Genomic DNA, 14,784 nt, shown 5'->3' with positions numbered 1-14,784 from the left:
GTGACTTCATACAGCTTGTCTGATACCACAGCAAGCATAGGTTGTAGAAGGCCAAGGAAAAAGATAACTGTTATCTCCCAATTCAAATCTGTAGCTGACACATACCTCTTTCACAAGCTCAACCTTTTTACAGAAGTGATAAAGAAAACAGGTAAAGATTATTTATATAAGACCAGAGTTGACCTGCCCCACCTGTCTCCTTACGGCAGATGGTTATTTTTTATTTTTTCAATGGAAAAACAAGGTTTGCTATGCCCCACATAACCTCAATACAAATTGGTAGTAGCCAGGATAGAATTCAGGTTTGATGTTTTTGACATTTGTGCCATTTGCTCTGCAATTCTAGTTGATGAATTGAAAATTATGCAAAAGTCGTGGATCAAATGCGCCATGTGACAGATTTTGATTACTTACCGTAGGGAACTTCTTGTTTTGTAAATACTCTGTTATTGCCGGATCAAAGTACTTGGCATATCCCTCATTGAGACTGTAAATCTTTCCCTTCTTTTTCATTTTCACATTTTTGTCAACTAAAATGAATTCTCCCAGAGCCTGAAAGAAAACATCAGTATAGAAATATAGTTATGTGTATAGTCATGGTCTTTGTTCAGTGATCCCTGCAATAAAATAATGATGTTGTGTCTGCTGCAATTTATTTTATTTATTATTATTTATTTCAGGTACTTATATAGCGCTGTCAATTTACGCAGCGCTTTACATATACATTGTACATTCACATCAGTCCCTACCCTCAAGGAGCTTACAATCTAAGGTCCCTAACTCACATTCATACATACTAGGGACAATTTAGACAGGATCCAATTAACCTACCAGCATGTCTTTGGAGTGTGGGAGGAAACCGGAGTACCCGGAGGAAACCCACGCAGGCACAGGGAGAACATGCAAACTCCAGGCAGGTAGTGTCGTGGTTGGGATTCGAACCAGCAACCCTTCTTACTGCTAGGCGAAAGTGCTATCCATTACACCACTGTGCCGACCTGCGTCTGTACCACAGGAAGCATGACTTGAAACCAACTAGTTATGTTCTTTTTTACCATAAATAGTAAGCAGAAACAATAAACCTTGGCCACCAATCAGACTTCAGTTTCAGAGGAAGAAAAGCTAACGAATACTGCTTTCTGCAATCAATGTCCTACAATATGTCAAAAATGCTGCAGGTTCTCTAAACTGTATCTATCTAAATGAAGTGTATACCAGAACACAATAAAATAGACCCTACGCAAATGTTAATACATCATAAGACAAACTGTAATCTGCCTATGTTTCTTACTAATAAAAATATTCAACAAGACCTTGTTCCCCTGAGAATTCCAGGACCATCCCAACCCAGTCCTCCAAATATTTTTATGGATATCAGCTTGGTGGCTCCTTTAAACTAGGGCTGTGGAAATTAAAGATTAATTGCTCGATTAATCGTTCATTTTTTTGATCAAACAAAATTTTTTTGATCGGTAGGCTGCCTGCCCTGGGGCCGCTTTGGGCCAAGCTGTGGCTGCAGCGCTCCGCCCCGCTCCGCTCCCTCCTCCTCCTCCACTATATGTCATACACAGTCTACGGGCATCTCCCGCTGTGTGTCTCTGAGCTGAATGTGAAAACTTGGGCCGCGCTGTGAGAGAAGTCCCGCCCTCCTCCTAGATCAGCTTGTGTGATAGACGCAGTGTTCTATCACATGAGCTGATCTAGGAGGAGGGCGGGACTTTTCGCACAGCGCGGCCAAAGTTTTCACACTCAGCTTTGAGACACAAAGCAGGAGATGCCCGCAGACTGTGTAATCCAGGCACAGGCACTGACTACAGTGAGGCTGCGATTATGGGCACAGTGAAACTGCATTATGGACATGGTGAGACTGCGTTATGGGCAGGGTGAGACTGCATTATGGGCAGGGTGAGACTGCATTATGGGTATGGTGAGGCTGCCTTTATAGGCACGGTGAGGCTGCGATTATGGGCACTGAGAGACAGCATTATGGACACGGTGAGACAGCATTATGGGCATGGTGAGGCTGCGATTATAGGCACGGCGAGGCTGTGATTATGGGCACGGTGAGACAGCATTATGGGCATGGTGAGGCTGCGATTATGGGCATGTTGAGACTGCATTATGGGAACGGTGAGGCTGCGATTATGGGCACGGTAAGTCTGAGATTATGGGCACAGTGAGACTACATTATGGGCACAATAAGGCTGCGATTATGGGCACGGTGAGGCTGCGATTATGGGCAGTTTAAGGCTGAGATTATGGGCACAGTGAGGCTGAGTTTATGACGTGTGACGTCCTAGCCATGCCCCGCTATGTCCGTCTTCGGCCGTTGCCATAACAACGGTGCTAAATCAGCTAAAAGTAGTTGGATCTGTATGTGCGTTATAATTAATTGAAATTAATCAATTAAAAAAAACGCTTAATCAAACACGAAAATTTTAATCAGTAACAACCCTACTTTAAACACATGGTGGGAATACCCTAAAGTCAGGATGTTTTAGATAAGGGTCAATTAAATGCTCTACATAGTCATAGGTAAATCTCTCTGTAAAGCCTATGAGGCTCTCCTGAATTGGCAACCTGAAGACTGTACTAACACCCAGTTTATCGTCACAAACATTCTCACAGCGGCAAAGGGGGTTACAGCAAAAGTTTGGAAGACTTCAACTTGCCCCTTCAAAGAAGTCAAGCACAGAGTTACTCAGGTTGTGGTTTATTTAAAAAATTGCCGCTAGAGAGAATGATAAGATGGCTAGCTTCGGTAGAATATGGAAACCGTGGATTGAAACCTATATGTTGCCCTCTTTTGACTTAGTATCTTTGTTCCTGTAGAGAGTGGTAGTTTGAGTGGTAGTCCCTGGAGAACAAGGGAAGTTTTTTCCCTTCCCTCTTCCCCCTTCCTTTTTTTCTTCCTTTACCTTTTTTCCTCCCCATTTCCCTTCCACTTCTTTATCTTTTCTTATTCTCACTGAAGGTTTGGGGGCCTCACTTTCAGACAGAAATGTTGAGACCCAAGTTTCTCTAACCCCCCCCCCCCCCCCCCTTTTTTTAGGTCATACATTATGTTTTTCTTTGGACACACCCTGAGCATTCTTCCTTAATGTGTCTTAACCTTACACAACCCTGGTTCACTTGAGTTCTAAATTTGCACTGCTTTACTATACTGTCTGTCAATGATTTATTTGTTCATGTCAGTGTATTGACCTTTTTTTCCTATTTGGAATGTTACGATTGTTACATTTACCTTTAGACATTCAAGATAATCAATAATAACTAATTGAACACAAAATTTTCAACAAGACAAAAAGAAAAGGTTGCAAATGATAAAAGTATCATAACTGAACTTGTGGGATATCTATAGACATGTTAGGAAATGCCATTAGTAAATACATTCTATTGCAGTTCTGTTCTAAAATAACAAGCAAGCTTCAATGATTGATAAAAACAGACCTACCTATAGCAATATAAACTGTACAATGATTTTCTTGCTTGGCCCAGTCTTTCAAGTGATTGTAAACCTTTTATTTTATTTTATTCTTTATAACAAATATGTTATACTTACCTGCTCTGTGTAATAGAATTGCAGAGAGTGGCTCCAATCCTCTTCTTCTCCTCTGGCTCCGCTGCTTTTTGGTTTGACACCATAGGAAGCAACTTCCTATAGTGGCAGACCTACGGGCTCAATACTGAGCCACGCTGCTTGTGTCTATAGACACAGACAGTGCGGCTCGGCCCACCCCCCGCTCCCTCAAGCTAATGCTATTAATCTGTCCTGAGAGGAAGGAGAGTGAGGAGGGAGCCACTGCTCTCTGGCACAATGCTGGATCCAGATCAGGCTCAGGCAAGTATAAGCAGGGTGGGGTGAGGGATATTGCAGCACAGAAGGGTTTTTACCCTAAGGCCCCTTTCACACCGGGGCGGGAGGTGTGTCGGCGGTAAAGCGCCGCTATTTTTAGTGCCGCTTTACCGTCATTTTAGCGGCGGTATTCGGCCGCTAGCAGGGCGGTTTTGCCCCCGCTAGCGGCCAAGAGAGGGTTAAAAATCACCGCAAAGTGCCTCTGCAGAGGAGCTTTGCCAGCGGTATAGCCGTGGTGCCCCACTGATTTCAATGGGCATCAGCGGTGAAGGAGCGGTATACACACCGCTCCTTCACCTCTCCAAATATGCTGCTAGCAGGACTTTTTTTCCCATCCTGCTAGCGCACCGCTCCAGTGTGAAAGCCCTCAGGGCTTTCACACTGGAGACACAGCAGCAGCACTTTCAGGGCGCTTTGCAGGCGCTAGTTTTAGCGCTGTAGCGCCTGCAAAGCGCCCCAGTGTGAAAGGGGTCTAAGCCTTTAGAACCACTTTAATGTGTGAAAACATTTAGAAATACCTACAGACCACAGAAGCCAAGAAACATTGTTATCATACTTACAGGATCCAACATGAAACAATCCACTCCTTGACCAGTAGACAGTGCTACAAGTGTTGCACTTCCATATAGCGCATAGCCTGCTGCTACAATGTTACGTCCAGGTTGTAGGGCATCTTGCTCACATGGTTCTGTTTCTGTTGTCTAAGGTAAAAAGAACTCTCTGTAAGTGAGCAGTACATACTAATAGTATCTACAAAAACGACTTTGGCTGAAAGGCAGATCAATGTAAATAAAATATATCATGATAACTAGGGATGAGAAAATCTGCCTGGGTTTGGTTTGATAAGTGTAGCAAATCTTGCTTAAAGTTTACAAACCCTGTGTAAAACTTCTTTGAATTCTATGGAGAAGTGAATGTTGTTTCCAATTTCTGGTCATTTGTAGTATTATTAAGCAAGCAATTCTCAAACAAAAAGCATGGGAAGCTGAACACTGTCATGAAAGACATGGCACAATTTGGAACAACGTTATCTCTCAATACACAGAATTGTCAGCTTTCCCTATCAGCTCTAACACACACACTGACAACATGGTTGCTGTGAGCCCACCCTTTTACAGCAGGCTGGGTCATAAATGCCTTCAAATTATTGGCACTTGTGACCCAGCTGTGCAGAAGAAAAGCATATGCACTGCACTCATGATCCTCACAAATCTGAATGATTTGGTAGTGGATCAACTTGGGTACAATCTGCCTGCCTATACATGGATCGAATCTTGGCCGGTCCCTGCTGAACCCGCCGCATTGTGATTTATGTATGGCCAGCTTTAGGCTGCTGCTTGGTCCTACTATCTGGGATGTGATGCCAGCTGTCCCAGTAGACTCAGAGCTATCACTCAAATGACACTCCTTAGAGTCCCTTCACACAGGCGGTTTTCAGGCGTTTTAACGCTAGAAATGTAAAGTGCCTGAAAACTGCCTCCCATGCTGCCTTAATATGAAAGTCTGTGCATTCACACTGGGGCGGTGCGCTTGCAGGATGTTAAAAAGTCCTGCAAGCAGCATCTTTGGAGCGGTTTGGAAGCGCTGTATATAGCTCTCCCAAAATGCCCCTGGCCATTGCAATGAATGGGCAGCGCTTCCACGGGCATTTTTAACCCCTTCTTCAGCCGCTAGCGTGGGTAAAAGTGCCCCGCCAGCGCCCAAAGAGCGCAGCTTAAACAGTGTTAAAGCGCCGCTAAAACGAGTGGTGCTTTACTGCTAACGCACAGCTGCCCCAGTGTGAAAGGGGTCTTAGTTTCCTCCTTTGCTACTCCCCTGCCAGCTACTTGAAAGGTTATGTTGGGAGGTGAGGGGAACGGGTGGAGATGATGGGCCTGCACAGACAGTACAGGAGAGGGGGGCTATGATGCGCAAAGAGAGTTGGGGGCTAAGGAATTCTGGAATAGTCTCATTTTCAAGCAATTTCACATTGGGCACATTGCAAGGTAATAATCAAAACAATTTATGGAAAGGAAAACCACTGCAAATATGCATTTAAAAGAGTTGATTTTGCTGTGCTTTTCATCACAATTTTCAGGCTAATAACAGGCTCCCTTTTAAAAGAATTGAAAGCCAGGAAAAGCCAGGTAACTAGTAGGTCAACAATGACAAACAACAAATGTATCTTTGTATAGCTCCCTTGAGTTAACATAGTTGGCCTAGAAAGCCCATTAAGCAGGCCATACACGGTGCAAATTTTTTCCGTACTGATAGGGGAATCCCTCCTGTTGAGCAATTGTCTGCTCCCGGGGTGGGGGAAGCTATCCCCGTCAGGAGAGGACAGTGATCATCGCTAGTGGCTATAGCAGCCGCTAGTGATAACTGCTAGAGAATCCGACAGGCTGGTTGTACCCTAGTTAATTGATCGATCAACTTGGTACATTCAGCCTGCCCCTTACCGGTTCAAATCTTGGAACGGCTAAGATTCAAACTGTGTATGGTTGGCCTTAATCTCTTTGCTTTTTTCCATTTTTTCCATGTTCCCACCTAGGATCCATGACTTTACTGTTTGTACTGTTTGTACATTTGACAGGAGTGTCTGAGGGAAAACGTAGGGGCATTGCCAGTGTAAGCAATGTGCCTAGCCATGACTGCCAGGACAAAACTGCTTGTTTACTTCCCCAATTTTCATATAAATACCAGGCCAGCCTGTTTGGTGGGTGTAGAAGCCTTTTAGAGCTTCCTAGAAAGGCAGAGAGCTACCCTAGTACCACAAAATCCAGATTACTTATCTAACTACACTGCAAATAGAACTGAACTGCCTTTATCTACAGCCACACCTTTCACTGTGGAATTCTAATAGCAAAGGGTGATGTCGCTTGTTTTTCAGGTCACACTCACACTAGTAAATATTTAAACTGCTCATTCCATGACTAAGAACATCACTGCACACAAATACACATACTTCCCTAAATCCCAATGTATCCACTAAATGAAAGAATTGTGGGTTCTTTTGTATATTTCTAAGAATGTCTAAATACCTCCTAAAATACTTCATGCCTAAAAAACATTTTATGATCCAGAAGAAACCTACTTTAATAACTGATATAACACAAAGAATTAGTTTACTTTGATTTTAACAAATATATATTTCACTATAAGGCCCTACTATAAGAATTAGTGGTCTCCGAACTGCTGCCCAGGGTCTGGATGTGGTCCTTGCCTTTATCCAGCCCTTGGGGCACTGTTCCTTCCACTGGCACCAACAACAGGGTTCTATTCCTCCCAGTGACATCCATGGCAGGACACTATTCTTCCCACTGACAGCAATGATGGGCACTATTCCTCCAACAATTTTTCCCACTGATACCAACGATGGGGCACAATTTCTCCCACTGATACCAACGATGGGGCATTATGCGGCAATAAAACTGTAAACAAAGCCCGTTCTGCCTAGTGACAGGACAGAGATCACAGCTCTCTGTCATCGAGAGCTGTGATCACTGTCCTGTGTGTTGAAGTCCAGCCCCCTAACAGTTAGACTCACTCCCTAGGACACACTTAACCCCTTCACTGCCCCCTAGTGATTAACCCCTTCACTGCCAGTGTCATTTACACAGTAATCAATGCATTTTTATAGCATTGATCGCTGTATAAATGACAATGGTCCCAAAATAGTGTAAAAAATGTCCGATGTGTCCGCCATCATGTCACAGTCCCGATAAAAATTTCAGATTGCCGCCATTACTAATAAAAAAATAAATAAAAATGAAAATACCATAAAACTATCCCCTATTTTGTAGACGCTATACATTTTGCGTAAACCAATAAATATACGCTTATTCAAATTTTTTTTCCAAAAATATGTAGAAGAATACATATCGGCCTAAACTGAGGAAAAAAATTGTTTTTTTTTATATTTTTGGGGGATATTTATTATAGCAAAAAGTAAAAAATATTGTGTTTTTTTCAAAATTGTTGCTCTTTTTTTGTTTCTAGCGCAAAAAATAAAAACTGCAGAGGCGATCAAATACCACCAAAAGAAAGCTCTATTTGTGGGAAAAAAAGGGTGTCAATTTTGTTTGGGTACAATGTCGCACGACCGCGCAATTGTCAGTTAAAGAGACGCAGTGCCGGATTGCAAAAAGTGCTCTGGTCAGGAAGGGGGCAAATCCTTGCGGGGCTGAAAGAGTTAAAAAAGTCTGGAGACCCCTGATCTATATGCTTTTAAATAGGTGACTTTATTTTCATGGTATAAACGTTAAATGTCTAATGCAGGCATTTTATGTTAACTACTATGTTCATTTTTTTTTCTTTTCTCCAGAGAAAACTATATTGAATATAAAAACTATATTGAATATAATTCTTTTCACAGACACTGTAAAGCTGGCTAATTAGGTTTTGAGCAAAAATGTCTATAAAAATTATCATTTGATCACTTGGCGTATGTTGCTCAAGAGTTTCTCCAAAATTTAAAGGGAAAAAAAACTGCGCTGATCAAAAAATGAATATGGGTGAACCAGTCCCAAAGCTCCAATTAATGTGGGATAAACACAAATACAAATGAAAAACGAGAAAATCGCACTAATGAAGTTCAAAAATAGTGATTGGAAAATTTGTGAATAAGTAAAAAATGTTAAAAATATTGTGATCAACCGGAAATTGGATAGATGTTCACCAGTGAATAAACACAGAGAGTGTACCATCACCTTGTGAAAAACATGCTTACCAGATTGTAAGCCAAATATGCAGGTGGCTAATACCCCAGCCCGGGCCTCTCACATCACATATGATGTGGTCCTGAGAATACCAGGTTTTCATCTGCTGACACCTACGACCCTATGAATTACTCGGTTCTCCCATGAGAGTTGCCAATCCGCCTTACAATCAAGCTGGTTTTCTGAGTTCAGCCGAGGTTTTGTTTTCTTAAAGAGACATCTGCTTTGTTTGGTTTGTCATCTGTTAAGGAGGCCCTCTATGTGGTGACGGCACACCTAACTTGATCTATTCACTGGGTGGTTACTTGTTTGTGCAATCCTTGTTTGTTCACAATGTGAGTGCATCTGTATTGTGCACACATTCATCATTTTTGTCAGTATTACGCTATGCCACTTTTTTGGTCAACACTAAACAATTATTTGTGGAATCGACGCCAACCCATGGTTAAGAGGTTTGCAACGCTTACATCTCATCCTGCAAATCAAAGGCCCGGGCTGGGGTATTAGCCACCTGCATATTTGGCTTACAATCTGGTAAGCATGTTTTTCACAAGGTGATGGTACACCGTGTTTATTCACTAGTGAACATCTATCAAATTTCCAATTGGTCACAATATTTTGAACATTTTTTACTTATTCACAAATTTTTCAATCACTATTTTTGAACTTCATTAGTGAGATTTTCTTGTTTTTCATTTCTCCAAAATTTGCTTGCCTTTAATGTTGGATGCTGGAGTGAGTGGACTCTCCTGAACTAAAATCACATCCAGGCCTACAGAGAAGTACGTTTTTTTGCATCCGTTTCCGTAAGAGCATAAAGAAAACAATTGTTCTCTATGTGGCCTGTTCACACCACAACACTGGTATCATGTGTGGGTTTTTTTCTGTGCAGAAATGTGCAACATGCTTGCAGTTTTCTGTGCAGAAAAAAACTCACCTGACATCAACATTGTGGTGTGAACAGGGCATATAGAATGTAATGCCGCGTACACACGGTCGGACTTTTCGTCTACAAAAGTCCGACAGCCTGTCCGACAGACTTCCGGCGGACTTCCGGCGGACTTTCGGCGGACTTGCAGCAGACTTTCTAACGAACGGACTTGCCTACACACGACCACACAAAAGTCCGACGGATTCGTACGTGATGACGTACACCGGACTAAAATAAGGAAGTTCATAGCCAGTAGCCAATAGCTGCCCTAGCATGGGTTTTTGTCCGTCGGACTAGCACACAGACGAGCGGATTTCGGGGTCCGTCGTAGTTACGACGTAAAGATTTGAAGCATGTTTCAAATCTAAAGTCCGTCGGATTTGAGGCTGAAAAAGTCTGCTGAAAGTCCGGAGAAGCCCACACACGATCGGATTACCAGCCAGCTTTAGTCCGTCGGCGTCCGTTGGACTTTTGTAGATGAAAAGTCCGACCGTGTGTACGCGGCATAATTCTTTTCTTCGTGTCCTTGCAGAGAATTTATATTGCAGATTCCTACGCAGAAAAAAAGCTCACATGACAGCAGTGTTGTGGCGTGAACAGGGCACATAGAAAACAATGGATTTCTTTCTGTCCTTACATACACATATATAATAAATACGCATGTCTCTGCATGTGGTTTGAACAAGACCAAAATATTCTATGCAAGTTAAATCTGCATGGTTTTCCCATCCATTTGTCTGCACTTGGTGTGAACAGGGCCTCACTGCTAGAAATTATTTTGCAAAATCTTTTCACCCTGCCCTTCAAATTGTCTCGGAAGTGATGTAATGTATTGTATTGAATTTTAATGTATTCTTTCGTTTTCCGAGTATGCGTGGTCTTGGTCACACCATTTTTTTCATACTAATACTATACTAATTACAGATATTTCTGCATGAACTATCGTGATCGGCTCTCAAAAGCTGTGTATTAATTATCAGATTATCGGACAATCACTCCAAATGCAATTTTTTTCCAGCAGATATTCTCATATTTTTTTATGGGCCTTTAGACGATTGAAAGAACATTCTTACAATTCAAATTTTGAAAGAAAGTCTGTGACCAGCTAAACACACACACACTGGGAAGGGGGAGGGGTGAGGAGTTACCCAAATTCTACACAAGGTTTTGTTTTCACTCACATTAAGCCGGTGACATCATGAAAATACTTTCTGTTTATTAAGCGAGGTATGAAGCAATGTATTGCACAGTCCAGGGACCCTTAACAACCAGCCAGCAATCATTTTTTATCATTCTGACTTCTTCAAATGGATTAAGTTTGTTATCTTCCTATCACTGTTAGCCTTTGTACTGCCCTAAATGTAAGCCTGCTTGTCTCTACACAGAATTCAGTAAGAAAAAAAAATAAAAAAAACCAGCAAGAGTAGCAGCTGCACCAAAGCGTACCCATCCCCCTCAAAGTGCCCAGAACACAGGAGCACTGGCTTTAGCGTGATGTAATTTGTGTGTCACATTGGAGTTAAACCTGCCTCCACAAAAATAACAGGGCATGTACAGTTCTGTGGAGTTCCTTTAATGTATTTTACCTGCTTAGGTACTATGTTAACAACACGATAATGGTGGTAATATATCTAAAGGCCCCCGGCCTTGAAGATGAAAGGTTCCATTGTCAGTCATTTTGAAAACACATAATTACTAGGATTTTCATTATGACCAGAACAGTACGTTATTTTCCTTCTAATGAACAATGGATTCAGTGAAGGCACGCTTTCCTTCTCTTGGTCAAGCGCTGTTTTCCAGTTTTGCTCTGAAACATGACCAGTGTGTTGCACAACATCCCCAGAAAATGCTATAGATGGTTGCCATTTCATAATTCTCATCATTAACCGCTGGAGGCACTGAACAGCCATGTTTTTCTCACTCCTCCCCCCATAAAAAAATTGCCAAAAAATGTTTTTCTGTGTTTGCTCACTTTTATTTTTTAATGTTTTTTTTGGCCGTCCTACATTCTGACTGCCATTTTGGCCTAGATGATGATGACATCTCCAGCACTGTGAAGCCTCCTGGGATATGTACTTCACATATTACAGGAGGCATCACTTTCATTCACAGAATCGGGAAGAGGACAGGCACATGTCATCAGGCTGCCTGAACCAGGAAGAGGCATCCATCATCCGTTGACGTCAGAAGCAAATATGGTGGCACGGCACACTGGCTGTAACAGCAGCATACATGGTCACTGCAGGACTGTACGTGGACTGAAGCTCCTCTTTAACATAAACTAACCTTTACTGTCAAAGGTCAACAAAGTTATAAAAAGTAAAAAAAAAAACATATATTTCTTCTATTACGTTTTCTACATTAAGTTTGCATGTTCTCTCTGTGCTTGCGTTGGTTTAATCTGGGAACTCTGGTTTCCTCCCACACTAAAAAGACATGCTGGTAGACTAATTGGCTCCAGTCTAAATTGACCCTATGTGTGTACAAACTGGCCATGCACATGTGTTATCACAATCTGCATACCTGTTCCAAGCCCATGTAAATGGGGAGGGTTGAGAAAAGACCTGCTGACCTATCTCAATAAAAAAACTTGCCAAGAAAATTCTGTGAAAAAGGCCCTCATGTGTATCAGATATGGTGCGCAGACAGCTGGCCCAAAGAATTGCAGAAAGTCAGATATGATTGAATGAGTAGTACACGCACATCATACTTACCAAGGTCCCAAAGCTTACCAAGTAACAATGTGGTAAAGCTTGGAAAATAAATGAATAGAATTGCTATTATTATCATGACTATTATTTAATTGCTTGCATATGGTAGGTAAACAGATAGCATGCCTAATTTGCAGCACTGGGGTCCTGTATTAAATTACAGACAGAGGCATTATTTGTATATTGTTTAGGTTATCATTTCACATTCCTCATACAGTTCAAAAACATTCTGGTAGTTTTCTTGACTTACAGCCAGCCATATTTGGCAAGGTGTGAATGTTTGTTCAACCATGACCCTTTTACTTCTATCACATGTGCTCAGGGTGAACCTGCTCTCATCTGTGAAAAGCACAGGGCGCCAGTGGAGGACCTGCCACTTCTAGTATTTAATGGCAAATTGCAATTGAGCTCCATGGTGCCTGGCCGTTAGCACAGGGCCCACTCGAAGACGTTAGGCCCTCGGGTCACCCTCATGAAGACTGTTTCTGAGACATTCACACCAGTGGCCTGCTGGAGGTCATTTTGTAGGGCTCTGGTACTGCTCATCCTGTTCCTCCTTGCTCAAAAGAGCAGATACTGGTCCTGCTGATGAGTTAAGGACCTTCTATGGCCCTGTCCAGCTCTCCTAGAGTAACTGCCTGTCTCCTGGAATCTCTTCCATGCTCTGTGCATGACTGTGCTGGGAGACACAGCAAACCTTCTGGCAATGGCACGTATTGACGTGCCATCCTGGAGGAGTTGGACTGCCTGTGCAACCTCTATAGGGTCCAGATATCGCCTCATGCTACCAGTAGTGACACTGACCTTTGCCAAATGCAAAACTAGTGAAAAAAAGTCATAAAAGATAAGTAGAGAAAAAAATGGCAGTGGCCTCCACAAGTAAAACCATTCCTGTTTTGGAGGTTGTCTCATTTTTGTCCGTCTAGTGCACCTGTTTTTAATTTCATTAACACCAAAGCAGCTGAAAATTTATTAACACCCCCCTCTGCTACCTAACTGTCCAGATCAATATCCCAGGAGTTTAATTGACTTGATGCTATACTCTGATTAAAAAGTGTTCCTTTAATTTTTTTGGGCAGTGTATATACAGTGTATATATATATATATATATATATATATATATATATATATATATATATATATATATATACACTGTATATTGTGTAGAGGGACTTTAACTTTATTATTTCATTTTATTAATATTTTGTGAAGTGTAAGGTATTGAGGAGAGCCATCTCCTCCTAGTTTTCCCGTGTACTCAGAAGCGGTAGCACGCCGCTGTTTAATAAACGGACACCTCTGTTTTCTGTTACAGTAATCTCGCCATGTCTTACGAGATTACAGTAACAGGAGGCATTCTCCACAGTTTGAAGAATTTGTAGATCACTTCACTCCTCAAAAGGAGAAAGAGATCTACACCACTGCATAAACACTAGTGTGATGTGCTGTGCAGAAAAATATAGCATGTCTGCATTTTTCTGCAATGCACTGGATGGCACTGCATAATAGCCTTAATTTTGTAGTGTATTGCTGCTGTGTGTAATTACTAGATATGGTTGGTGTGTTTGGCAGTACTTTTTTCTATTTTTCAAGGCAAAATTAAACCTATAATGTATGGCTGTTTCTAGTAGTTTTGAGTCACAAGTGAGGTCTCATTCTACAGTCCATTAGAATGTATAGAGCCCAATACTGAGCGTAACATAAAACATAGACTTACCTTTCGATAAATAGCAAATATTGTCCCAATTGACGCTAAGCAATCAATGTTGGATGAACCATCAAGGGGATCGAAGCAAACAATGTATTTCCCCTGTAAGAAGCAACAAATATTCAGAGTTCAAAAGACAACATTTCATAAAAAAGCAATGTTGTACGTAAATGATATATAAACACATTGTCATAATCCTTTGTATTTTAGAGTAAGGGCTCATTTACACTGGCACAGAAAGCTATATATCATGAAAAACTAACATATCTCAGCCACCTATACAACCAATGACAGACCGCGACTGTACGTTGCTAACCACACATTCGGGTGTTTACTTGCGTACATGGACAGATGTGTACATTTTGCATTCAGGCCCATAGAAGTCTATTAAGAAATGCGGCTACATGGACATAGCCACTTGTCCTAATGTGAAAGGTGCGTAGGTGTGGATGAGCGTCCCTGAAGGCATCTAGAGCCGCTCCTCGGCACCTGCACACTTGTCACATTAGGACAAGTGGCTATGTCCATGTAGCCGCATGTCCTAATAGACTTCAATGGGCTGCCTGCATGCAGCACCTGGTACAAAAACACAGAAATAGAGCAGGGCTAGGACGCTGAGGATATTGCCAGTTCAACCTTGCAGTCCATGACAGGTCTGGAGGTGAACGGCTATACACAGCTGAGCGTGTTACTCCCTAGTGTCGGGCAGGCACTGTTTAAATGTGAGTAGAATGAAATTTGTTTTTTAACAAGCCTGTGAGATATTTTTTAAGCTATGGAAGCCTCCTTCCTTTTGCTTTGTCTTTCCCATGATATGCTGTAATCATTGAGAGAAACAATGTGATTGATGACCATTTGTGTAGACTGCGTTCCTCCAGTTG

The 14,784-nt window shown here is 41.9% G+C and overlaps 1 protein-coding gene across 1 annotated transcript in view; it reads right to left on the bottom strand.

Annotated features, from left to right (window-relative positions):
- The window catches only part of LOC141146724 (fructose-1,6-bisphosphatase isozyme 2), a 71,468-nt gene that overhangs the window by 24,914 nt on the left and 31,770 nt on the right, over nt 1-14,784 (bottom strand). The window contains exons 3-5 of the mRNA XM_073633235.1: nt 13,913-14,005; nt 4,417-4,557; nt 415-552 (exon numbers count right to left, since the gene is read on the bottom strand). Of these exons, the coding sequence (XP_073489336.1) occupies nt 415-552; nt 4,417-4,557; nt 13,913-14,005 (372 nt within the window). The remainder of the gene's footprint in view (nt 1-414; nt 553-4,416; nt 4,558-13,912; nt 14,006-14,784) is intronic.

The sequence above is a fragment of the Aquarana catesbeiana genome, linkage group LG01 (assembly GCF_042186555.1).
Source record: "Aquarana catesbeiana isolate 2022-GZ linkage group LG01, ASM4218655v1, whole genome shotgun sequence".
Classification (NCBI taxonomy): Eukaryota; Metazoa; Chordata; class Amphibia; order Anura; family Ranidae; genus Aquarana; species Aquarana catesbeiana.
This window is presented reverse-complemented; position numbering and strand designations above follow the sequence as displayed.